The sequence below is a fragment of the Nannobrachium achirus genome, assembly GCF_963921795.1.
Source record: "Nannobrachium achirus genome assembly, chromosome: 1".
NCBI lineage: Eukaryota > Metazoa > Chordata > Actinopteri > Myctophiformes > Myctophidae > Nannobrachium > Nannobrachium achirus.
In genome coordinates, this window is record NC_137810.1 from 10,686,140 (window position 1) to 10,713,472 (window position 27,333).

Genomic DNA, 27,333 nt, shown 5'->3' on the forward strand with positions numbered 1-27,333 from the left:
GTTTGTTCTTTTCACATTTTTTTTAATCTGTTTTATTGAGCACATTATGAATGACAATACAATATATCACACAGTATTTTTTTCACATTTGCCCATATTTTTTGTTGTTTTTCTTCCTTCTTTCCCACCCCCCCCAATGTTCCATGCTGTCTTTGCAGAGCGCCTGGTTCACCTAGGCGCACCGCCAGAGATCACAGATTCAAAGTCTTTGCTTTTTTCTCAAAAGACAACACATTTCAACGGTGTGCGGGTATCACTTCTCAATAAGAAAATAAAATAAAAAGCACACATTAAAGAAAGTATTTACATTGCTGCTGAGGAGGCACCGGGCAATACACAAGAAGGGAACCAAGCTCACATAATGGAATACAACAATAGGAGGGAGGGGTAAGTTGGCTTAGTAGAAATATATGAAACCGATTATAAGCAGGAGGATCAATGGAGTTATAAGAAGTCTGCTCTCAAGGGGGTTATATGAATTATCCACTTAATCCAAATTTGGTAGAATTGTTCTTTGCGAGTTCTAAGGAGGTAGGTTAGCTTTTCCATTTTGAAGATGTCAATAATTATCCCATGCCAGTCCCCCAGTGTGGGTGGGTTTGTGGTTAACCATCTCCTAGTTATTTATTTTTTGCTCGCCACCAGGAGCACCTGTAATAATTTTTTTTTCTTCATTTAATTGGTTTATGCCCTCCACATGTCCCAAGTACAAGTAAAGACTTACTTTACTAAATGTATGCTCTACAAGCCTGGGGCCGGATTGAATCACCTCGCGGGCCGGATCCGGCCTGCGGGCCGTATGTTTGACATCCCTGATCTAGCGACTGCAACCTTTTTAATTTCCCTTCAAGGTCCAGCAACCTTTGTTTTTTAAGTTTTTTCAGATGTGAGGTCAGGGAAATAATTTTTCCCCTAAGATAAGCCTTCATTGTGTCCCACAGAATTGCTGAAGATACTCCCCCAGAGGAATTTAGTTCTAAATACTCATTTATGTCTTTTTTAATTTTTTCCAGTATAGTTTGATCGTTCAAAATATAAGAATTTAGTCTCCAGAGGGTATTCCTCTTCTTTCTCCCTAAGAGCAGAGACATAGAAACAGGGCTATGGTCCGATAGGTCTATTGTCATAATATTACAATTATTGATCCTAAACCTGTCTGAACTGAACATAAAGAAGTAGTCGATCCTGGTATAGACAGCGTGAGGGCACGAATAATGAGTGTATTCTCTGTTATTGGGGTGCAGCTCTCTCCATACGTCAATAATACCTAATTCTTCCATAAGTGAATTCACCTTCCTGCTAACGGGAATTAGTCCAGGCGTTTCGGGCAGTATTTTGATGGAATCGTGCACTTTATGAAAGCACAGTTAGAACATGCTATATGGAACATTTTTGGCTATAGGGGCATCGCAGATTTGTCTTTGGAAACTTGTGGGAGCCAATCAAAGTTGGGCTCTCATAGACTTTACTATACAGTAAAATAATACAACAAATAAATATGCTATAAGTAGCATGTGAGGGGTCAAACTAGGTGTTTTTCAGGATTCTGAATCCAATGCAAGCATCCGTTTTGCATGAAAAACATTACTTGGGCTAAAAATGGTCCCCATAAAACTATGGTTTAGTGATGAGTCATCACTTTTCACAGTTTTGTCAGGGCAGGTTTTTTTTTGTGCAAAACAAATGCTTGCATTGGATTCAGAATCCTGAAAAAACCCTAGTTTGACCCCTCACTTGCTACTTAAAGCATATTTATTTGTCTATGAGAGCCCAACTTTGATTGGCTCCCACAAGTTTTCAAAGACAAATCTGCGATGCCCCTATGGGGCTGTTAAGTATGACATCATTTTGTAGGCAGAGGAGAATTTCTGCCCCCAGTTTCCGTGAATCTTTTTACTATTTTTACTATTTACACATTTTTCTTCTCTTTGTTGTTGAAAGGAAAGTGTTAGAATTATACTTTAGTCGTTATTTTTTAGTCGTTGTTTTTTTAAATAGCGAGGGACAGAAAATGCTCTGGGGGCAGATTCTCCTCTGCCTACAAAATGATGTCACGGCTTAAAAGCCCCTGCCAAAAATGTTCCATATGGCATGTTCTAACTGTGTGCCAAATGTCATGCTTCTTTCATAAAGTGCACGATTTTTGCCTGAAACGCTCGGACTAAAATATTTGGTATCATTTTAAACTTGAAGTACAGAGTTATTTTCAGTACGTTTTAACCAAAATGGTAATTATCTCATGAATATACTGGGAGTGAAAATGATGAATGTCATGTAGGTAATATTATTATAATATAATGTAGGGGTGAAAAGGATATTTATAGGGGTGCCCTGAGCCCAAAAAGTTTGGGAACCCCTGGCCTAGAGAACTAACAAAGGTTTGGGAACCCCTGGCCTAGAGAACTAACAAAGGTTTGGGAACCCCTGGCCTAGAGAACTAACAGAGGTTTGGGAACCCCTGGCCTAGAGAACTAACAAAGGCAACTGAAGAGGCCCAGACAAGCTCAGCTCTCCACTTCCTGCCCCACAGGGGTTAAAGCAAAAAAGAAATCCCAAGACTGAAATTTATTTTCAGACCATGTCCCAATATATGATTTTAGAAACATGGCGCGTAAATCGTAAATCGGTCCTCACTAAATGCTCATAATAAGATGGCACCGTTTATTCTCTGAAAGTTCAGAGACAAGCCAATGACGTCATCGGTAGGGAGGTTTGGTCATTTTAAGCAAGATTTGTTAGTTTCTTTTATGCAAGAACAACAATGGCTTCTACACTACATATGCTTTCCAGGGTTTCCAGTTTTGGAATGCTCATTGATGATGTCATTGGTAGGCAGGTTTCTGAACTGGCCATAGACCACCAAAGAGAAATGAGTGAGTGAGTAGATGGAAATATTGACATCCAATAATGAATAATGAGCATAACATTTAATTCAAGATAAGGTTGACAATGAGAGACATCTTAACTGAAAAAGAAAAAGAAAATCAAAACTGTCTAAAAATAATGACAATGTTAAAACTATAATAACCTTGGTGATGAGTGTCATTAGCACCGTGCTGGCTGGGTCCCACTGTCAGAGAATGACTGTCACCCGTGTCCACAGTGGAGTCTTTACCACTGATCCGTCCCTCTGCATTTGGCTGAGAGTTCACAGCAGCCGCCGTACCGCCAGCGTCAGTCACCTGTCCTGCCCGCCTTATAACCGTAACAGAGCGGACGTCGTCTCGGTGCGTCTGCTCTGCAGCCGTGGGGCAGTGCAGGGCCGACCCGCCGTTTATGCGCTCTCTCTTGGCCGGCGCCGCGGAGAGAGGAGGAGCCGCCTGCCGTTTCTTCTTGGCTCCCAAGGACCCGCTGCTCTCGTACGGGAGCGCCAGGATCCGCCCGGCGACGTGCCGCAGGACGTCGGCGAACGACCCGTCCAGGACGACCTCCAAAAGTCCCGCCGAGGAGGTCGACAACCCCGTGGCGGCCGTGATGTCATCGCACAGGCGCAGCGCCTTGAGAGAGTCTCCTCCGCTGAAAAGGTTGCGATCCTCCTCGATGTGTTGGTCTTCACCGACACCCAGAGCATCCTGCCAAGCAGAAACACAGTAGAAGTATGTAGACGTATATTAACAGCATATAGGGATGGGACGATAATCATTATAAAACACACTTATAATAATCGTATCACAGAGACTTTAAGTTATCATGAAATTGTCCTTACACTAGGATGAATTGGCTTCTTTTTTTTTTAAAGATTTGTTTTTTGGGCTTTTTATGCCTTTATTCGATAGGACAGTAGACTGACAGGAAATGGGGAGAGAGATGGGGAATGACATGTGGCAAAGGTCGTCCGGATCGGGAATCGAACCGGCAACGCCAGCAGGCATCATAGCCTAGTATATGGTACGCGCCTTGACCACCAGGCCAGCGGTCGCCCCAGGATGAATTGGCATTTGATGAGCTGCAAATTCACTTCCAAACTTCCAAAAATAGCAGATCTACGGCTATCTGCTCTTTTTGGTCAACATTAACCCAAGAATAGGGATGATGGGGGCTCAAGTGGTTAACAAATGTAGCATTTTAAGTTTTAATCATATTTTGATTATCATGATAATATCGTTAATTGCAAATATTTTTGATATAATAATCTTTACATGTCATTTTCATATGGTCCCATCCCTATCCACATATACCTTATGGTTCTCAACCTGTGGGGGTCCAGGGGGGTCCCCAAATTATTGTGGGGGGTCCCAGATGATTAACTTAATGTGCAATATTGTTTTCTCTCTCAACAGTAAACAAACCAACATAAAGTTTAAGTGTACAGAGGGTAGGCCTGTCTGCACATTTCTAAAGTGACAATTTATGGACTTTTTAATACCTCTAAAATGACAAATTAAACATTGGCCAAATTGTCAAATATTAGAGGCAGAAATTGTGATTTCGATTGTTGGAGGTTGTTGTTTTTTCTCCCTTTGAGGACGTTGCGAGCCCCGCGGACCGGGTCTGCCCCTCAGCCCGCACACTGCTGCCCATTTGTGATATAGGGCAGGGGTCTTCAACGTTTTCAGGCCAAGGACCCCTTAGTCGAGAGAGAGATGAAGCAGGGACCACCACAACCATCATCGTTTAACAGCACAATCATCAGTGTATTTTGGATTCATGTCAATTTGTGTTTTCAGATATTTAACCAAATCATGTCAATACTTAATAAACTTGATCTTTCACTCTGTACTTAGTCTGCTCTTTTTCCCCTCTACACCAAAGCGCTTTGCCAAAAATAGCCGATCTACAAGCTCACAACGTCTCGTTTGTAGATCTGCTATTTTTGGCTAAAGTTCTCAGCATAAGGACATTAGGGTTCAAGTGGTTAAATAATATAAAAAAGGAGAAAAAAAAGTTTCTATCACACAAAGATTTGGAGAACCCCCAGTAGTAACTCTGAGGACCCCCTAGGGGTCCCGGACCCCCTGTTGAAGACCCCTGATATAGGGTTTAAGTGGTTAACATTATGTGTATTATAAACAGTCTGTACCTGCCACAAGGACCCAAGTGTCTCCCTTAGTTTGGCCAAATCCCAAGATGTGGCATCAGGTGCCAAACGCTCCCTCTGCTGTTGGTATATCTTCATGAGTGCAGCCATGTCTACCTTACCTGCAGAAGAACAATGTTTCCGTGAACAACAGCTCCCTCTGCTGGACAAAGCTCCAAAATTCAAATGTTGCCTTACAGTTTCACCAGAGACTGAACGCAGCTTGAAAGAGACAGACTGCTGGTGCTCACATGGGTGCAACAATTAATCAAACTAATTGAAATTGTTGTAATCAACTGTAAAACATATAACCCAGGGTTCCCCAATAGGCGGCCCGCGGGCCATTTGCGGCCCGCGGGGGGCTACTGTCTGGCCCACACCAACCCCAGTAATAATGGTGGTATAAGAGCAGCAACAAAACTAGTATATCGTCATTGTCGGGTGGAAAACCCGTATCTCAAAATGTGTAGTTCTTTTGCAAAGTAAATTTCTGCTTCATCAAACAAGGCCGTCGCACAAAAGTAGTGAAAACAGCCGATCTACAAGCACACAACGCCTCGCGGTGCGAGGCGTTGTGTGCTTGTAGATCAGCTGTTTTCACTAGTTTAGATCATTTTTAAAATGATAAATGCAAAACGAACGGTTTTGGACATACAAGATTTTCACCCGACATGACGATATCTGAACTATCACTGGAGTAGTGGGAACGCCACCGTCGCCCCCTGCAATGTTGTGGCCCTCGGCTTGGTACCCTAAACATGATTTGGCCCTTGGGGAAAACTAATTGGGGAACCCTGATATAACCCATTAAGACCGCAGGTTCTACAAACGCCTTCTTAAATCAGTATGGTAGTTCAAACACTTTCGAGATTGTTCAAAAATGCTTGTATATCTGAACTATTATGACAAGGCCAAAGCTAAAATGACACTGATGCTCTCACGGTTTTAATGGGTATAAAGTAATCTATTAATAATCAATCCCAATTTTTTGGCATGTCAGGCTAAATGTTTCACAAGCTGATCTACAAGCTCAAAATGTGATGGGTTGTGACGCACTATGAGTGTATAGATCAGTTATTTTCACTATTTGTGTGACGAAGTGGTTAATTGATTTGTTCAAATTACATTTAAGTGAATAAATAAATAAAAACATGCTTCTCGATCATTGAATTAATCCAAAAAAAAAGTAATGTATAGAATAATGGCTAAGAAGATGACAGAGACACGGTTCCCACACATCTTTACCAATTAATTTCCAAAACTTTTCCAGAATATTTAACCCAATTTCCAGGACTATAGAACAATAATTCAGCTCAATAACAGGTTGCTTACTCCTATGTTCAATGCCCAAAGACAGATAGTGTATGCCAGTGGTTCTCAACCTTTTCAGGCCGTGGCCCCCGAAATAATGATATTTGAACTGGGGACCCCCCACCCTGACGACCACTAAGAGTTGAGGAATTTTGTATAACACGTTCTATTGTGAAAATAGCTGATCTACATGCTCACAACAATTTGGCCCATGTTTAATTTGTCATTTCAGAGGTATTAACAAAATCAATAACCAAAGACAATGCATAGCTATTTTTTCCAGGACCTCCCAGGACCCTTGATAAATTCCAAAACTTTTCCAGTACTGGAAAAATATTTGTCTAATTTCAAAATATTTCCAGGGATTTCATGACCGTGGGAACCCTGCAGAGAGTTGTGGCCCTGCTCACCGTGAGCAGACAGTGGCAGCGCTGGGACAAGCAGCAGTGTGTCTGGAAGGCTGGGGGCAGGGAGGAGCCGGGAGAGCTGCTGCAGGAGCACCTTCTGCAGGCTCCTGTCTGAAGTGACCGTCTTCTGACCATGGTCTGTGGAGGAGAGGGGGTCCTCCTGGGGTTCAGAGGAGGAGAGGGGGTCCTCCTGGGGTTCAGAGGAGGAGAGGGGGTCCTCCTGGGGTTCAGAGGAGGAGGGCGGGTCCTCCTGGGGTTCAGAGGAGGCCTGGGATCCGTGGCGGTCGGAGGGCAGCGGAGGAGGAGGGGACACTGACCCTCCTGGTGCCCCGGGCGTCAACGGCACCACAAAGGCCACCAGCCCAGAGCCTTCCTGTTGTTGGAGACCCACAGCGCACATCTCCACCTGAGGGAGGCCGCTTAAGACCTGGTTAAAATAATAAGGATGTTGGAGTTAGGGATGGGTATCGTCTGCGATACTTTTAATGGTATCGATTGCATGACGTCAATACTATCGGGTATCGGTTCATGTAAAAACGAACGATACCTTGTTTCGATACTCTGGAACGCACCCCTGGCCGGTCGCATCTGTAACAGTTGGGCTACTGAGAGTTTAATGACTGCTTTAGTAGGCTACACTCGTTACTGTGGAAAATAGCCGACAATAGCCTATAATGTTTATTATTATGATGATTATCCAACGTCTATACTCTCCACCACACTGTGTGATCATCATCATCACCTCTGCTCTACCGCAGCAGTGAGTCACCACTCTTTCCGTGTTGAAGTTAAACTTAAATAAAAAGTATCGAAAATGGTATCGAAAAGGGTATCGTATCGATTCAAAGGTGAACGATACTAGGGATGCGGTATCGGTACTCGTGGTATCGGTACTCGACCCGATACAACCCTATTTTGCTGTACTCGTACTCGCCAGATACTTCTCACGGCAGCGCCCGATACTCTGCTGGGGCGTCACAAGGGGGAGAAAAGTGGGACTGAGTTACTAGGGCTCAAGGTGAAAGCCAGGGCCTTAATTATTTTATACTTTTGCTATTGAAAAATAGCAGATATGCAAGCTCACAGTGCCGCACTGCGAACGAGGCACCAGTGCTCCAACGATACAGCTGCGACCACTTAAAGGCATCAGCATCACGGCATGCCTTGTTGCGCTAAACTTACCTCTAAAGTTTAATCTCTTTCATATATCCTTCACCACCTCACGCAAATTGCAAAGTATAGGCTACTGTAGGTAAGTTAAACTTCCCACTAGAAAGCTGTGTGTGTGTATTTGTTTGTTTGTCTCTGTCGCTCTTGTCTTGCAAGCTCGCTCTCTCGGTGAAGTGTGTGTCCGTCTGCAGGGACGTGCAGAGAAATCTTAGAGAGGCAGGGGCTGATATTTCTAGAAGGCCTTTTGGTGGACAATTCTCTTGAATGCAGCCTTCAGTTATGGTATGGAAAGGGCCCGGGGACATTTGCATTTTTTACCATAGTAAAAAAAATGCATTCATGGACACTTTTTACAGACTGATCTGGCAGGGGCTCAAGCCCCCGTTGATGTCAAATTGTCAATGTGTGTACGTGCCTGCCTGCCAGTGTAGCACAGCTGAAAAAAGACGATTGATTGAAGAGAATAGAGATTCTGTGGGCTTCGCCACCTAGTGGTGGAAGAAATTACCTCTGGGAACTCAGATTGCTGTGGGCTAAATCAATGAATGCATTTCTGAGAATACCAGAAAAAAATAATAATTTGACATTATGTTATAGTTGCGGAAATTGGATAATATATTTTTTTAGAGGAAAAAAAAAGCGTAATTTAAATACATTTTGTATTATTAATTGTACTCGTATCGGTACTCGGTATCGGCGAGTACTCAACATGAAGTACTTGTACTCGTACTCGGTCAGCAAAAAAGTGGTATCGGGACATCCCTAAACGATACCCATCCCTGGTTGGAGTGACACATCATAACAGCTCATCCGCACTGCCCGCGGCGTGAGCGACGCCCCGCAAAATACTATCCTCATTTGGAGTGTCGGCCATTGCGTTGCGACGTAGCTTGTACCTGGCAGGCAGCGCAGTGGTGGACAGTAACAGTACATTTACTTGTGTACTGTATTTAAGTAGTGTTCTACAAGCAAGCACATCAATGCATGCATTAAAAAGAGTTACAAGCCCATATCAATTCATTGTGAAATATTACAGTAATTCATTGATGTGAAAAATAAGACAGGTACTCTTACTTTTACTTGTACTTAAAGTATTTTTAAAAGCATGTACTGTTGACTAGTCCAGGGGTTCCCAAACGTTTTTGTCTCAGGGCACTCCATATTTTCTAATCCGAGGCACCCCTACATTATAATTTTCACTCCCAGGCCAAGCACCTTATATTTATAGCATATCATCGTTGTCGGGTGGAAACCTTGTATGTCCAAAACTGTTCGTTTTGTATTTATCATCCTTAAAATGTACTAAACTAGTGAAAACAGCAGATCTACAAGCACACAACGCCTCGCGATAGATCGGCTGTTTTCACTAGTTTTGTGCAACAGTACACATTTGAAACTTGGGGATACAAGGTTTCTGCCCGACAGTGACGATATTTTACTGATTATGTTGCGAGGAAAACGTTGAGATAATAGACATTTTGATTAGAAATGACTGAAAATAACTTTGTACTTCAAAGTTTAAAATGATACTAAATATTTTTAAGTGTCCAAATAAATTCCAAATATTATCAAATGATCTCGCGGCACCCCTGGACTGCCGTCACGGCACCCCAGGGTGCCCCGTCACCCACTTTGAAAACCCCTGGACTAGGCTACTTAATACATTTAAAAGCAAGTACTTTTTACTCTTACTTGAGTAACATTTTGATTGAGCTACTTTTACTTGGAGTGGAGTACATGTACATGTACATGTTGACCCGTAGTATTTGTACTCTTAAAGAAAAGTACTGGGGTGGAGTACTTGGTCCATCTCTGGCAGCCTCCAGGGAGACGGGCTGTAATGCTGTTGGCGGGCAGAAACTGCTCATCTCCATACTTTAACTCAGTTACTGCCAATTAAATATGCCTTCTTTGGGTTCTCCCTGCCAGCCCTCTACATAGACTTCCATGTAATTTATAGTGCACAGATCATGCACGCCCATGCACAGATCATGCACCATGTTTGTGCAGGCTGTTCACAGCTTTCAAACAAAAAAAACAGATTGGAAATCCGTTCAGGCATTCTTGAGATAATAGCCATTATGTTTTACATGTTATGTAAGCAAAGATGGCTACCCTGTATGAAAGATGGGGTTGTATGGGGGGTGGAACATGCAAAATCGCGATTGAAATCATGTTTACTAGATTTAATGGGGTCCAAAAAAAAAAAAATTTTTAAATTAAAAAAAAAAAAAAAAAAAAAATCTAAGTAAAAGTCGATTTAAGTCGTCTGAGTTAAGCTTGTGTGTGTGTGTGTTTTTCTTTTTCTAAAGCAGATCCACAAGCTCAAAACACAGCACAAAGTGACGTGTTTTGAGCTTGTAGATCTGCTCATTTAGAATTTGAATCCTGAAAAGTTAACAGTTTTGGACATAATGAGGTTTCCACCCGACGAGAGACGATATACATGGGTATATCTTAGAGATGATATACATGGGTATATCTTAGCTGGGTGAAGCCCAAAACACATCTGTACCCTGTAAAGAACACTGGTGTCAGCTGAGCAAAAGCTAAGGTACCGTATGGCAACATGACTGGTGTCAAAGCTAAGGTACCGTATGGCAACATGACTGGTGTCAAAGCTAAGGTACCGTATGGCAACATGACTGGTGTCAAAGCTAAGGTACCATATGGCAACATGACTGGTGTCAAAGCTAAGGTACCGTATGGCAACATGACTGGTGTCTTGCACGCGCGCAAAGCACCAGTCATGTTGCCATACCTTAGCAAGAGGCATGATGAATTTATTTTAAAGGGGAAGACCACCCATTTTCAATATTGAAATATGTCATTAATATACCTTAGAGGAGTTGTGTGGAAATAGAAAAAAAGTTCCCCCCCCCCTTCTGTGTTGCCTAGAACTGGAGGATTGATTTTGGGGTTTGTATTGTAAAGTACAATGTGTGATGTCATCAAGTTGTACTTTACAATACAAACCCCCAAATCAATCCTCCAGTTCTAGGCAACACAGAGGGGGGGGGGGGGGGGGGGGGACTTTTTTTCTATTTCCACACAACTCCTCTAAGGTATATTAATGACACAGTTCAATATTGAAAATGGGTGGTCTTCCCCTTTAAGGAGTACATTTACATTTTTCCCCCCCTGTAGCCAAGGTATGGCAGCTGCCATACCTTTACAAGAAATCTCAAAGAGAACACCAGCACTCACGGACAAGTCCATTTAAGGCACTTTTTATTTTAAGTTTTTTTGGTCAAGGTAAGCTGCAAAGCAGCAGCAACGGACGCGTTTCGGCGTTTAGCCTTCTTCAGCGTTGTATGTTGTGGAAAAGACAGTGTCACATTTTATAATGTCTGTAAGGCAAACAGGAAAAAAGAAAAGAAAAAAACTATTGAAACAACAAAAATAATACAGATAGTTCTCTATAAAGGCTAAAAGGTGTCTAGCCTTTATAGAGAACTATCTGTATTATTTTTGTTGTTTCAATAGTTTTTTTCTTTTCTTTTTTCCTGTTTGCCTTAGTTGGTAAAACCTAAACTGTTCTTTCTATGATTAGGTATTGTGACAAAGACTTTTACGTTTAAAATACTTGGCTATTTTTGTCCTTTGCTCGTGTACGTATAGCTCTTTCGACAACCTTTCGAGAGAGGGTGGACTCAAATAGAATATTTAGAAGAGAGGATCTCTGTGACTTTCCGTTCAACAGTTAAACACTTAAAAGCTTAACATTATGTGTTTCAGTTGGTTTGTCTTTACCTGTCTTCTCATCAAATAATGAACTTGATTATAGCCATTTTGGCAGACTTAATACTGTATACATCTTCTCATCTTTTCTTTCTTTTGTTTTAATACTAATTTGTGGAATGAATAGGCCCTAATATATTTGCTTAGTTGTTACTATAGGACTGGATAAGATAGACACATGAAAACTTTTCTTACCTGTATTGAATTTAGTAATTATTTTGTTATGTTTTTTATATGCCCTGACTTATGTGTATGGTACCACCACAGCCTCTCAGTTTCGATCCCCAACCTCTTTTAATTATTGGCTAAATTAATATATTAAGCTTTTTGATTGATACCTTGGAACCGACTCAGATTATTTGTATTTTTGACTGTTTGTGTAAAATGAATTGTGATGTATTTCTTTAAGACTAGTCTAGACTATATCTATTGTAATTCGCACTTGATTTAAGTGGGTCGGTAGTTGTTGTTACACGGACAGAGAAAGGTGTCGCTCCTACAGACATTATAAAATGTGACACTGTCTTTTCCACAACATACAACGCTGAAGAAGGCTAAACGCCGAAACGCGTCCGTTGCTGCTGCTTTGCAGCTTACCTTGACCAAAAAAACTTAAAATAAAAAGTGCCTTAAATGGACTTGTCCGTGAGTGCTGGTGTTCTCTTTGAGATTTCTTGTATAGATACGTTTCCCGACCGTGCACCCAGTAAGAAGTTAAGCAATGTTGAAATGAGTTGGAGTCGTGCTCGCACCCATGCTGTAACTAAGCTGCCATACCTTGCCATACCCAATTCACGCCTCTGGTAGAGAACAACTAAAGTGAAAATGTGGAATTAGTAGTAGAAAACAACATAATAGTCCTTCCTCACTTGCTGCAAGCTGTCCAAGTTGACCCGTTGTCCGTGGCGTTTGACCAGTCGGTCTCTGCGTCCCAGGAAGTGCATGTGTTTGTCCCGGACCTCCACCCAGTCTCCAGTGGCGCGCATGGTCCCAGGGACAGCAGTCACCTCACTGTCCAGCAGACACACTCTGTCCTCCCCTCCTGCATGAAGGTCAGTGACAACCGTGGTGTTTATGAGCAGGGGTTCCCAAACAGTTTTGTCTCAGGGCACCCCATAAATATATTGTTTTAATCCGAGGCACCCCTACATTATAATTTTCACTCCCAGCACCTTATATTTATAGCATATCGTTGTTGTCGGGTGGAAACCTTGTATGTCCAAAACCGTTTTTTATTCATCATCTATAAAATGTATAGTGAAAACAGCAGATCTACAAGCACACAACGCCTCGCGTCGCGAGGCGTTGTGTGCTTGTAGATCGGCTGTTTTCACTGGTTTATGGAGTTCACTTTGATTCCACTGTATGTACAGTATATGTACTGTATGTACAGTATATGTACTGTAGGGCTGGGCAATATGGACAACATCTAAAAAATTAACCATTGTAACCAAATAATTCAATATCGACATTGTGAAGATAATATCTATTGTTTTATTTTGGCACAAATAGCTGATCTACAAGGTCATAACGTGTGTCACTGCAACTTGTTGTGAGCTGGTAGATTGGATGTGTTCGCTATTTTTGACATTTAAATGTATAACATGAAGGCTTATGTGATTAAAACAGAAATCTCAAAAGAAATAAAATCACAAAAGGTTAAAAGATGGAGATGACAGGTTTCTCACCAACAGCATGGATATAATATGGATATATATATACTACAGCAGGGGTTCCCAAACTTTTTTGTCTCAGGGCACCCCATAAATATATTTTTTTATCTGAGGCACCCCTACATTATAATTTTCACTCCCAGCACCTTATATTTATAGCATATCGTCGTTGTCGGGTGGAAACCTTGTATGTCCATAAACCGTTCGTTTTGTATTTATCATCTATAAAATGTACTAAACTAGTGAAAACAGCAGATCTACAAGCAAACAACCCTTGTAGATCGGCTGTTTTCACTAGTTTTGTGCGACAGTCTTGTATGATGAAGCAGGGCTTTGGGCTTTACCAAAAGACGAACACATTTGAAACTTGGAGATACAAGGTTTCTGCCCGACAGTGACGATATTTTAGTGATTATGTTGCGAGGAAAACATTGAGATAATAGCCATTTTGGTTAGAACTGACTGAAAATAAATTTGTACTTCAAGTTTAAAATGATACTGAATATTTTTTCAAGTGTCCAAATGAATTCCAAATATCATCAAATTATCTTGCGGCACCCCTGGACTGCCGTCGCGGCACCCCGGGGTGCCCCGTCACCCACTTTGAAAACCCCTGGACTACAGGACATCTTTCCCACCTATGAACACCTGTCCTTCTCCCTGGGTGACGATGCAGCCACGCTCATCTCTTACTAACCTATGAACACCTGTCCTTCTCCTTGGGTGACGATGCAGCCACGCTCATCTCTTACTAACCTATGAACACCTGTCCTTCTCCCTGGGTGACGATGCAGCCACGCTCATCTCTTACTAACCTATGAACACCTGTCCTTCTCCCTGGGTGACGATGCAGCCACGCTCATCTCTTACTTCCACACTGGTTCCCATCAGAGGGGCTCCTAATGGCACGGAGCACTCTGCTCTGGAAGAGAAGTAAACATGAGTCATTGATAGGGCTGTCACAATTATTACATAATCGTCTAATCGTGAGTATTTGACATTATCGCAATTATTTTTGTCATAATCGTCATAATCGTGAATGTTGAAAAATGTCAGAAATAGTGGAAATAGCAGATCTACAAGCTCACAATGCGACGCGTTGTGAGCTTGTAGATCGTAGAAGTTATTTTTTAAGTAGAAAGTTGTCAAATATGTCAGTAATCTCTTTGTATATTTAGGTTATGTCTCATATCTACCATGTACAAATTCAAAGCCTAAAAGACAAACAGAAATGTAACCAGTAAGACTCCCTAATCGGGAGATAAGCGACCGTAGGTCACTTATCTCCACAAATAGAGCAAAAATTTGTTTTTCCAAAATCTTCCTGAGCATGTTGATGACATGAGTGTAGACATACTGTGTAGTGATTTCCGTGATTTTAGGGCAAAATCTGAATCGGCCTCATGGTGGCGCTAGAGGGCCATGTGAGAAATGAGGGGTGGGGTCTCCGCGCCGCCAAGGCGGACGAATAGGTACCGGCCCCGGCTCTCCCGGTCGCTCCTAGCCCGAGTTACGGCATTTTATGTGAGCTGCAGTGGCAGGGGGTCCTCCACTGGGGGCGCCACCACTTTTGCATCCGTTCTGGAGCACCAGGAGTGGGTGGTCCCCGGGAATGCCCCGTGAGCAGCCCCGTTGGGGTGGTCATTTGGTAATTTTTGCACATGTGCTCATTTTTTACACTTGGGGGTCCCCGAGGGAGCTGGGGGTCCCTGGAGCTCCGGGGGTCCTTGGAGGTTGTAGTTTGGCAGGTAAGGAGTGTGTGTGCAAAATCTGGCATGGATCGGGGCAACGGTTGCGGAGATATGAGCAGGGCAAAAGTGTGACGTGTGACGTGTGTGACGGACGGACGGACGGACGGACAGACGGACACCTCGAGCAGCTTTCTGTAGTAAGTGCGACCTACGGTCGCAATTATCAACGACAAAAACACAATTAAATCGTTAATCGCCAATTATTTGAGTGACAATTAATCGTCATGTAAAATGGCATATCGTGACAGCCCTAGTCATTGATTGACATCTAGAAGTCAGGCCTTCCATCAAGCCACAATCCTGTGATGGCAGAATGTCTTTCCTTTTTTTCAAAGTTAATGTATGGTAAATAATATGCCGTATACAAGAAGTCTATGTCACGGTTCAACATGAGATCAACATCAATGCCTTTCTCTCTCTTTGTCAGAGAGGCAGAGAGAGACTGTATACTGTAGAAATATAATACTGTATCAAAACATTAGTCGTGGCAGTTTGGCTTTGATTAAAATGTAGTTTGCATCAGTGCCCACACCCTAGGTGGGGTTGGCAAAAGGGCCTTTCTGTGTGGAGTTTGCATGTTCTCCCCGTGTCTCCTAGGGTAGATACCCTCACAAAAACATGCAGTAATCCTGGTCTCTATAAAGCCTCCCCCTGGCCAGCCGGGGCGCCTGATGGAGGGGAATGGAACTGGTTGGAATAACGTGTTCCTTCCACGCGCTACGTCCAACCGGGGAAGCTCCCCCTGTCAGGTGATAAGAAGCGGCCTGCTCACTCCTCATGCATTGAAGGAAGCATGAGCTCAGTTCGGGGCCCTCCCCAGGTTGGCAGAGGGAGAGTAGAGCCCAGGATCACAGCTTAGGCAATTGGCACCGGGTGAAAAAATGGGTTACAAAAATCGTGGGATTAAAAAAAAAAAAAAAAAAAAATGTAGTTTGAATTAGTTGTAGTGTATTAGTTTTAGGAATTGACTAATTAGCCTTGATTTGTAGATGGCTGAAAAGGGTAGAATGAAAGAATAATCACAAAATGATGGTGGAAAATGATTCCTTTTTACTTCCAGTCTTTAGCTTTATCTGTAACCATGACAACCCTCGTAGAGCGCACTCACTGGTAGGGCTGTCACGATATGACATTTTACACAACGATTAATTGTCACTCAAATAACTGCGATTAACGATTTGACTGTGTTTTTGTCGTTGATAATTACATTTCTGTTTGGCTTTTAGGCTTTGAAGTTGCACCTGGCAGATAAGACACATGACCTAAATATACAAAGAAATAATGGACATATTTGACAACTTTCTACTTAAAAAATAACATTGATAGTGGAAATAGCCGATCTACAAGCTCACAACGCGTCGCGATGCGACGCGTTGTGAGCTTGTAGATCTGCTATTTCCACTATTTTTTACTTATATATGAAACATTTTCAACATTCACGATTATGAAAAATAATCGTGATTATGTAAAAACAATTGCGATTAGACGATTATGTAATAATTGTGACAGCCCTACTCACTGGCCGTTGGACGGCAGCAGCAGACTCTCGGGGACTCGGTAGCAACAGGCCCAACAGGAGACCTCTGTGATGCCGTAGATGTTGTAGATGCGGGTCTGGTTGCCCTCCTGCCTCCAGCTCCTGAGCAGGGCCGGAGAGGGGCAGGCCTCGCCGCCCAGCGCCAACACCCGCACAGAGGAGCCGGCGCACAACACCTGCCCCCGCAGAGCACGCCGGCCCAACCGGCCCAGCAGAGCAGGAGTCACCTGTTGGCGGACAGACAGTGTGGTGGAATTCAGATCAATCAATAATAATCATGAGAAAATGAGGAGACAAGACAATTTATATTAGGTGGTGGCAGTGTTGATTTCGTCGACTAAAACTATGACGAAAAAATGTGTGTCGACTGCGTTTTTTTTTCACTGACGAAAACTAAATAAAAACGAAATAAAAACTAAGCTGTGATGACTAAAACTAAGACTAAATATATTGACAATTTCGTCAACAAAATAAAAACTAGGAGGGACTAGTGGAGGAAAAGTCATTTTATGTTTGGTTGCTCTCATGTGTTGCTTGCTGAAAATAGCAGATCTACAAGCTCACAACGCGTCGCAACGCGTTGTGAGCTTGTAGATCGGCTATTTTCAGCATGCAACCAAGTGTAAAATCAGTCATTTCGATGCCATCAAGGCCTGCCAAAATACACTTTAGTTGACTAAATCAACTGTAGATTTAGTCAACTAAAATCTCATGATATTTAGTCGACTAAATTTAGACTAAAACTAAATGAGATTTTATTGAAAAGACTATGACTAAAACTAAATCAAAATTTGCTGTCAAAAACAACACTGGGTGGTGGTGTGGTCAAGTTTATGTATCATGATATCATGGACAGAAGTACAATTAACACTCTGGGCAGGGGTAAAAGAGTTCTGCCAAGAAGAATGGTCAAACAGTAGAGTTATACTGTGGCTTCAAGGCCTCTGGAACGAGCTGTACCACCAGTAAGACTCCCTAATCGGGAGATAAGCGACCGTAGGTCACATGTATACACAAAGAGGGGTGGGGTGTCCGCGTTGCCTTGGCGGACAAATAGGTACCGGCCCCGGCTCTCCCGGACGCTCCTAGCCCGAGTTACGGCATTTTATGTGAGCTGCAGTGGAGGGGGTCCTCCACTGGGGGCGCCACCACTTTTGCATCCGTTGTGGAGCACCAGGAGTGGGTGGTCCCCAGGAATTCCCCGTGAGCAGCCCCGTTGGGGTGGTCATTTGGTCATTTTTGCACATTTGGTCATTTTTTACACCTGGGGGTCCCCCAGTCCCTGAAGCTCCGGGGGTCCTTGGAAGTTGTAGTTTTGCAGGTAAGGAGTGTGTGTGCAAAATGGGGCATGGATGGGGGCAACGGTTGTGGAGATATGAGCAGGGCAAAAGTGTGACATGTGACGTGTGACACCTGGGGGTCCCCCAGGGACCTGGGGGTCCCTGGAGCTGCGGGGGTCCTTGGAGGTTGTAGTTTGGCAGGTAAGGAGTGTGTGTGCAAAATTTGGCATGGATGGGGGCAACGGTTGTGGAGATATGAGCAGGGCAAAAGTGTGACCGACTGACTCACTCACTCACTGACAGACGGACAGCCCGTGGAGGTTTTGGTAGTAAATGCGACCTACGGTCGCAATAACAAGATAGGCTTTACCAAAACAATAGTACTGAGGCCTACTAAAGACCTCTCGACTCCTAACTATCAAGTATTAGTATCATCACACAGACCTAGATATTAATATAATCAATGAATACATGATCTACTCTATAACGTCACACATAATCAATCATGATAAACTCTAATCTACTGCAACAGGAAGAGGGATGTCCTGGGTAGAATCATACGACTAATACCCTCAGCCTGTAACTGCCCTACAAAGGCAGAGTGCAGTAGCTACGTTTTGGGACACACCGACTTATTTGTGTCGCCCAACGGTCAAATTAGCCTTCATGATATTGGGGGATGAACAATTACCTCAAGAACAGATGTACAATCAGTGTAATATCACTTTTATATATTTATCTCATTTGGCTGATAAGCTGTAACACTTTTAAACCCATTTTTTGGTGAAATTCGAAAACGTAGTTACTGCACTCTGCCTTTGTAGGGCATTTATCGATTTGTAACATGATACAACGCCTCGTGCTGCGAGGCATTGAGAGCTTGTAGATCGGCTATTTTTGGCAAATCGGTTTGGTGTAGAGGTTTAAAAAGAGAGCAGATCAAATTGAGTAAGTATCGACGATTTAAGTGGTTAAATGTCTGAAAAAACACATTAACACGCGTCCAACAGAGACTGATGACCGTGCTGTCAAACAAGTCTATGAAATCTTTGAAAATCTGCAACACAATTTTGTCCGATATGTAGTGGGGGTCCCTGCTTCATCTCTCTCAGCTAAGGGGTCCTTGGCCTGAAAACGTTGAAGAACCCTGATTGACAAATAGCAGATATACAAGCTCGCAGCGCAGCACCGAGTGCCGCACTGCGGCCTTGTATATCTGCTATTTTTTAAATGTTTTTCTTTTTGCAAGTCTTTGAATGTATCTTTCTAAAAGTGAACATTTGTAACTCGAATATTTGCTTCTGGGTGGTCCCTGGAACAACATATTATGAGATTGGGGGTCCGCGGCCAAGTACATGTCATTTTGGGGGTCCTTGACATGACAAAGTTTGAGAACCACTGATTTTGAAAAAGGATTTAGAAGACATTTATAGAATCGGGTCAAACATATTCAAAGACTTGCACATAATTATGTTCACGATTTTTGAAAAAAAAAAGCTCACATACAAAGAGCTTGTTTATCTGCTATTTTTGAAGCGGTGAAAGCCGCTTCCAAGGAGTGGCTTTGTGTGTCCCGTTCATGTCCATATTTGGTCATTTCGGTCCAGAATGAACAGGTTTTATCTGTCCGTACATGTGTGTCCCGTTCATGTCCATATATGGTCATTTCGGTCCAGAATGAACAGGTTTTATCTGTCCGTACATGTGTGTCCCGTTCATGTCCATATATGGACATTTCGGTCCAGAATGAACAGGTTTTATCTGTCCGTACATGTGTGTCCCATGTGTGTCCCGTTCATGTCCATATATGGCCATTTCAGTCCAGAATGAACAGGTTTTATCTGTCCCGTACGTCCAGAATATGTGTGTAGTGTCCGTCCCGGTCTGATGATTGGATGATTAAAAATGTCCAATGAGACCATACTTTGAGGATTGGTCAAGCTTCACATGACAATTCGGCCCTCCAGATAAAATCATTCAGAATTCTGAATTCTGAAGCTCTAGAACACATAGAATAAAAGTTCACCGCTTCACTTTGAACCGAATGTATATACAGAGTTCATAGCTCTAGAACACATAGGCACGGTGAAGGCAGCAGAGTGGGTTTTTCGCCAGGCATATGCAGCAGATTCCAGATGAAAACAAGTCACCACCATACACTGATGAAGTTAGTTGTGTCCCTGTTCTTTAAAGGACAACTTTAGTTTTTTACAACAAGGGTTCATATTTTAGATTGTAATTAAAGAATAATATAAAAGATGAGTGTTAAAATTATTTCATTTACTTCTTTCTATTGTTTTAGAGATTCTCATTTCAGTGGTTGGGGGCATGCGTACAAGTGGCTAAATATGTCATTTTACACAGAATAAGCCCATTCCCAAGATACAACGCAGCCTTTCATGGTTGGATGTGACTTAGGGGGGCTAGAAGTGTTACTGTGAATAGCGATAAAGAAACTGCTGGCTTATTGTGTCTAAAAATACATATTTAGCCACTTGTACGCATGCCCCCATGCGTACGCATGCCCCACATTTTAGCACGGTAAACGCTATAAAACATTAGATCAAAGCAAATGAAAATATTTTAACACTCACTTTTTCTTTTCTCTAATTACAATCTAAAATATGAACCCTTGTTGTAAAAAACTAAAGTTGTCCTTTAAGCTGAGGCTGCACCATATTGCTAAAATGACTATGCTTAACTTACAGAAAGACAACGTGAGACAGAAGCTACCCAAAACGGTCCTTTTTAAAGGCCATTCGCTCAAACTCTGTGTGCACTGCACATACAGAAGCCTAATTTTGGCTTTGAGCCAATGAGCCAAGTAAATTAGAAATTTAAAGGGGAGAACCACCCGTTTTCAATATTGAACTATGTCATTAATATACCTTTGAGTTGGAAATAAGTACTGGAGGATTGATTTTGGGGTTTGTATTGTAAAACCCCCAAATCATCACTTGGAACTTCATACACGGAGCTGACCAACACATCTACGACTGACATCACAAACTCCATATAAGTATAACTATCTCCACTAGGCTTTACATGACGATACCATTGAAACGAATGACTATGATCGTGCTCACTCGGCTTAAACTAGCTTCCCTGACCCCTTTCCGAATTACTGTATATATTCTGGTTTAAGTTCTAGTCGCACCCCACATTAGCGTTCTTGAGGCAGAGGTCATTTTGGTTAAGTTCAAAGCTATTTTTCAGCTGCAAACTCAACTGTAAAGAAGGCTGTCAATTGATCTCACGTCATACAGTCAGAAATCTCCATAGGGATGACAACACGTTGATGTCATACCGTACACAAATGAGCCCTATAACGACCCATATATGGAGAAGGGTTCAGGGAAGCACGAATAAAGCCCTATAAATAGGGGCATCTTCTCACCGAAGGATCAGAAACATTCCTCGACTCTTACTCTATCTCCAGGATTGCTGAATCTCATTGCTTATCATCACATCCAACCATCTCAAGACCTTCAGCTAGCTCTCCCAGCAAGACCTCTGAACCTTCCATACGATTCAAGACATCTCGGTTAAAGTTCTTACCGGACACCACTGCGGCGGGTCCTAATCCTTGAAACCAGTCCCCCTGGAGAACGAATTCATATCAACAAAAGGATGACCGAACACATCAGCAAAAATGAGCTAAAAAGGAAACTGAAAGCTGAAAAAAAGGCAGCTGAGAAAGGAGCTACAGAGCAGGCGGAGCAGAAGAAGGAATGCCATGATAAAAGAGCTCAATATGACCTTCAGGTGGATGAGGAGACTCTGGAGCCTAATCAATACTTCAAGATCCGTACCCAGGCCATCCAAGCTCTGAAGAGCAAGGGCGAGGACCCTTACCCACATAAATATGATGTGGAAATGTCACTCACAGAATTCATTGAGAAATACAGCCATCTACAGCCTGAAAAGCCGGAGCAGGGAGTACATCTAACGGATGTTATTAAGGTCTCGGGCCGCATCCATGCCAAGAGGGTAGCTGGTGCTAAATTGCTATTCTATGACTTGCGAGGGGAAGGTGTCAAGTTGCAGGTTATGGCAAACTCAAAGTTCTACGACGGGTCCGAGGAGGAATTTGAAGCCGTCAACAACAAGCTGCGACGAGGCGATATCGTCGGCGTACGTGGTAATCCTGGGAAAACAAAGAAAGGAGAGCTGAGCATCATTCCAAAAGAGATGACTCTACTTTCACCCTGTTTGCATATGTTGCCACATCTTCACAGGTCTGGGCTAAAAGACAAGGAGACCAGATTCCGTCAGCGCTACCTGGATCTGATGCTCAACGACTATGTGAGGCAGAAGTTTGTAACGCGTAGCAGAATCATCACCTACCTGCGCAGCTTCCTGGACCAGCTGGGATTCTTGGAGGTTGAGACACCAATGATGAACCAGATTCCTGGCGGAGCAGTGGCTCGTCCTTTTGTCACTCATCACAACGAGCTGGACATGAAGCTCCACATGAGAATCGCACCCGAGCTCTACCACAAGATGCTTGTGGTTGGTGGTTTAGACAGGGTGTATGAGATTGGCCGTCAGTTCAGAAATGAGGGTATTGATCTCACTCATAATCCAGAGTTTACCACCTGTGAATTCTACATGGCCTATGCCGATTACAATGACTTGATGACAATCACAGAGGAACTTCTGTCAGGGATGGTGAAGCACATCACTGGTGGGTACAAGGTAACTTATCATGGTCCAGAGGGAAAGGCCTACGAGATTGACTTCACTCCACCATTCACAAAAGTGTCCATGACACGTGACCTTGCAAAGGAAATGGAAGTTACGTTCCCTCATCCCGAAACCTATGACAGTGACAAGACTCGCAAATTCTTTGACGAGCTGTGTGCCCAAAGAGGAGTGGAATGTCCTCCCCCCAGAACCACTGCCCGCCTCCTCGACAAGTTGGTGGGAGAATTCCTCGAAGTCAAGTGCGTCAACCCCACCTTCATCCGTGACCATCCTCAAATCATGAGCCCTCTCGCAAAAGGACACCGGACGGACAAAGGCCTGACCGAGCGCTTCGAGCTCTTTGTGATGGGGAAGGAGATCTGCAATGCCTACACGGAGTTGAACGATCCTGTCAGGCAGAGGGAGCTCTTTGAGCAGCAGGCCAAGGCCAAAGCTGAGGGTGATGATGAGGCTATGTGCATCGACGAAACCTTCTGCACAGCACTAGAATATGGTCTGCCACCAACTGCCGGTTGGGGTATGGGCATTGATCGTCTCACCATGTTCCTCACAGACTCTAACAACATCAAGGAGGTTCTGCTCTTTCCGGCCATGAAGCCCGACGACAACGTCTGCGGCAAGAGCTGTCAGAGCGTGCCTGGGGCACATGGTAGTGGTCCAAGCACCTAGGCCAGGGACGTGCTGGCCATTGGGAAAAACGGGACAACTCCCGAACGGCCGGTTCATTCCCGGCCGGTCCAGGCCGGTCCAGGTCGTTCCATTTTGGGGGCTGGGCGGCCAACAAAGTAAATCCTCACTGTCGGGCAGAAACCTCGTATCTCCAAGTTTCAAAGTTATACATTTTTTCGCAAAGCAAAGCCCTGCTTCATCATACAAGGCCGTCGCACAAAAGTAGTGAAAACAGCAGATCTACAAGCACACAACGCCTCGCGGTGCGAGGCGTTGTGTGCTTGTAGATCGGCTGTTTTCACTAGTTTAAATCATTTTTAAAATGATAAATACAAAACAAACGGTTTTGGACATACAAGGTTTCCACCCGACAACGACAAAATATAACTCATGTACAGTAATTGGCCCACTGGCTTGTCACTTGTCATGATCTGAAATGGCAAATCTTTTAGTAGCAGCAGCGCTATAGAGAGAGATCTCTCTATAGCGCTCAAGGAGGATTCGTTTTAAATCGGCGGAACTATGCCCCTGAGCAAGACAGAAATAATGAGTTGTTTAACTCATAAACTAAAAGTAAAATAAATTCCTCAATCGAGAAGATGGAGGACGTCGCCCCGGTTTTAGCTACCGCAGAGGCTTCCGCTCCCCCAGTGAAGGCAGAAGCGAGGAGGAGAAGGAGGAGGAAAACCGCAAAGGCGGCGGCGGGTCCCAAGAGAAGGGTCAGACGCAGGAGGAGGACCTCGGCTGCGTTCGTGAGGCCCGGGAGAAGGAGGAGACGCGCAGCTGCAGCCGCAACGACCACCAGGAGACGCAGAAGATCCACCTGGCGTCGCAGGAGGCCCGTGCCAAAAACGGTGAGGTGAGGAGAAGGAGAAGAAGGCGCGCCGTATCGGCTGAGTAAGCATCCATGTTGGAGGAAGATGAAACTAGGGATTGTTATTCTTTCTTCGATAATGCCATCGATTACTTTGATTCATGAAGTATTTAGAATTGTTTTGATCTATCAGCGAACCAATTAACGCAGAAGGTCCACCATGCGTCGCAGGAGAACCGCAAGAAGGGCAGTAGGGCTGTCACAATTATTACATTATTATCGTCTAATCGTGACTTTTTGACATAATCGTGATTATTTTTCATAATCGTTTCCATGTTGAAAAATGTTCTTATATTTAAAAAAAATAATAAAAATAGTGGAAATAGCAGATCTACAAGCTCACAACACGTCGCGATGCGACGCGTTGTGAGATCGGCTATTTCTTTTTGAAGCGGTGGAAACCGCTTCCAATGAATGGCTTTGTGTGTATCACGCCCATATATGGTCATTTCAGTCCAGAATGAACAGGTTTTTTCAAAAACAGAATGTCCGTTACCTCCAATGAATCTGTGTACCACGCCCATATATGGTCATTTCAGTCCAGAATGAACAGGGTTTTTCAAAAACACAATGTCCGTTACCTTATGTCCATATATGGTCACTCCAGGCCAGAATGAACAGGTTTTTCCTGTCCCGTACGTGTAAAATATCAGTCCAGAATGAATAGGCTTTTTCAAATATGCAATAGGTCTCACTTATTGCATAGGTCTCACCTATTGCATTGGATTGGTGAAGCTTCACATGACAATTCAACCCTATAGGTAATAGCATGGTTTATACTAAATAATTATTAACTTTGCTATAGTCAGCATGGAGAGGAACATGTACAATTTGATCGTCTCATCAAATGACTTGGTTTCATGTGCTATTGGAGGTTTTATCTGTCCACCGCTTCACTTCGAACCGAGGTTCGTCTTGTTTAAGTATAAAGTTGTAAAATATGTCAGTAATTTCTTTGTATATTTAGGTTACCGGTATGTGTCATATCTACCATGTGCAACTTAAAAGCCTAAGAGCCAAACAGATGTAATTGTCAACGACAAAAACACAATTAAATCGTTAATCGCAATTATTTGAGGGACAAATAATAGTCATGTCAAATGTCATAATCGTGACAGCCCTAAAGGACAGCGCCAAAAAAGCAAGTGAGGAGAAGGAGAGGAATAATAAGGCATGCCCTATCGGCTGAGTAAGCATCCATATTGGAGGCTGAAACTATGGATTGTTTTCTTTCTTTGATAATACCGTCGATTACTTTGTTTGATTAAGCAATTTGAATTGTTTTGATGCATCAGCAAACCGATTAACCGTTTATTTATTTATTTTATGCTTTGTTGCGTGGCGGTGGTGTGTGGAAATAGACGATTTAGAAGCTCGTAACTTGTGAGCTTGTTGTGAGCTTGTAAATCGTTTTCACAATTTTCTATTTTTTAATCACTATTTTTGAAGCGGTGAAAGCCGCCTCCCGTTCATGTCCATATATGGTCATTCCAGTCCAGAATGAACAGGCTTTATCTGGAGTGGCTTTGTGTGTCCCGTTCATGTCCATATATGGTCATTTCAGGCCAGAATGAACAGGTTTTATCTGTCCCGTACATCCAGAATATGTGTGTAACGTCCGTCCTGTTGCTACTTGCTACAGAATTGAGGATTGGTCAAGCTTCACATGGCAATTCAGCCCTCCAGATAAAATCATTCATTCATTCAGAATTGGAAGAATGTATAGATCACAGAGTTCATAGCTCTAGAACACATAGAATAAAAGTTCACCGCTTCAATTCGAACCGAGGTTTGATTTTTTTAATAGTTAAAGGGGAAGACCACCCATTTTCAATAATGAACTATGTCATTAATATACCTTAGAGGAGTTGTGTGGAAATAGAAAAAAGTTCCCCCTCTTCTGTGTTGCCTAGAACTGGAGGATTGATTTTGGGGTTTGTATTGTAAATTACAACTTGATGACATCACACATTGTAATTTACAATACAAACCCCAAAATCAATCCTCCAGTTCTAGGCAACACAGAAGGGGGGGAACTTTTTTTCTGTTTCCACACAACTCTTCTATATTAACTCATTTTGTGCCCGCGATTTTCGGTCGCAATGATGTCCAGAGTGCCTCACGCAGGCTCCATCCGCTTGCACTCTCTTATTTTGAAAGCCAGAAGTGCCACAGCGTGATCACTTCCGGTCTGACGTCATCGGGTCGTGCGCCGGAACCGATCATTGTTTACGTGGTGCCATGCTGGATTGCAATGGAGCGTTTATACATGTGTTATATAAGCGAGCATCTGCCTCCATCTTCGCTTCTAAAGTGTTGTTTTGAGATAATGGACATTAAAGATGAGATCGGCCGTCCACCTCAATGTTATGGGATGACTATTGTGTGCTCGTGGAGCCGTGATGATGACAAATCAGCGCGGATTTTCGTCTCCGGACATCCGGCCATTCTACTCGGTAATGTACTCAACGTTACAGTAATTTATTACTTTTTGCGCGACATCACGCATTCGGCACTGTAAGTACTCTAGTACTTATTGCGTGACATCACGCAAACGGCACTAGATGAGTTAATGACATATTTCAATATTGAAAATGGGTGGTCTTCCCCTTTAAAGCATAAAATAACGGTTAAAGTGGTTGAAATCTCAAGTGGCACAGATTTGCGTTCAGGCCTATAAATGGGTCAAGCTATAAACTTGTATTATTATGTTTTACATATCGTCACTGTCGGGCAGAAACCTCGTATCTCCAAGATTCAAATTTGTATATTTTTTTTCGCAAAGTAAAGCCCTGCTTCATCATAAAAGGCCGTCGCACAAAGGTAGTGAAAACAGCAGATCTACAAGCACACAACGCCTCGCGGGGTGTGCTTGTAGATCGGCTGTTTTCACTAGTTTAAATCCTTTTTTAAATGATAAACACAAAACGAACGGTTTTGGACATACAAGGTTTTCACCCGACAACGACGATATGGATTGTACTGTGTATTGACCTGCAGGACAGTGGGCCTGTGCTTGGTGGACAGCATGTGGGCCAGTCTCTGTGTATTGACCAGTGTTGATTTTGTCGACTAAAAACTGACGAAAAATGTTTGTCGACTGTGTTTTTTTCACTGACGAAAACGAAATAAAAACTAAGCTCTGATGACTAAAACTAAGACTAAATATATTGACAATTTTGTCAACAAAATAAAA

At 43.0% G+C, this 27,333-nt stretch overlaps 2 protein-coding genes across 2 annotated transcripts in view; one reads left to right on the plus strand and one right to left on the minus strand.

Annotated features, from left to right (window-relative positions):
• Nucleotides 1–2,504: 2,504 nt before the first annotated feature.
• LOC308286042 (beta-alanine-activating enzyme-like) overlaps nucleotides 2,505–27,333 on the minus strand; it is a gene marked incomplete at its 3' end in the record, with an annotated part of 31,836 nt that continues 7,007 nt past the window's right edge. The window contains exons 7-13 of the mRNA XM_080727004.1: nucleotides 16,590–16,834; nucleotides 14,135–14,241; nucleotides 12,516–12,688; nucleotides 6,739–7,162; nucleotides 5,021–5,139; nucleotides 3,072–3,572; nucleotides 2,505–2,519 (exon numbers count right to left, since the gene is read on the minus strand). Coding sequence (XP_080583130.1) covers nucleotides 2,505–2,519; nucleotides 3,072–3,572; nucleotides 5,021–5,139; nucleotides 6,739–7,162; nucleotides 12,516–12,688; nucleotides 14,135–14,241; nucleotides 16,590–16,834 — 1,584 coding nt within the window. The remainder of the gene's footprint in view (nucleotides 2,520–3,071; nucleotides 3,573–5,020; nucleotides 5,140–6,738; nucleotides 7,163–12,515; nucleotides 12,689–14,134; nucleotides 14,242–16,589; nucleotides 16,835–27,333) is intronic.
• Nucleotides 21,518–24,164, plus strand: LOC308298003 (lysine--tRNA ligase-like; the record flags this gene model as incomplete). The annotated part of the gene is made up of 2 exons (XM_080741567.1): nucleotides 21,518–23,243; nucleotides 23,863–24,164. The coding sequence occupies 2 exons, from the start codon at nucleotides 21,518–21,520 to the stop codon at nucleotides 24,162–24,164; spliced, it is 2,028 nt and encodes a 675-aa protein (XP_080597693.1).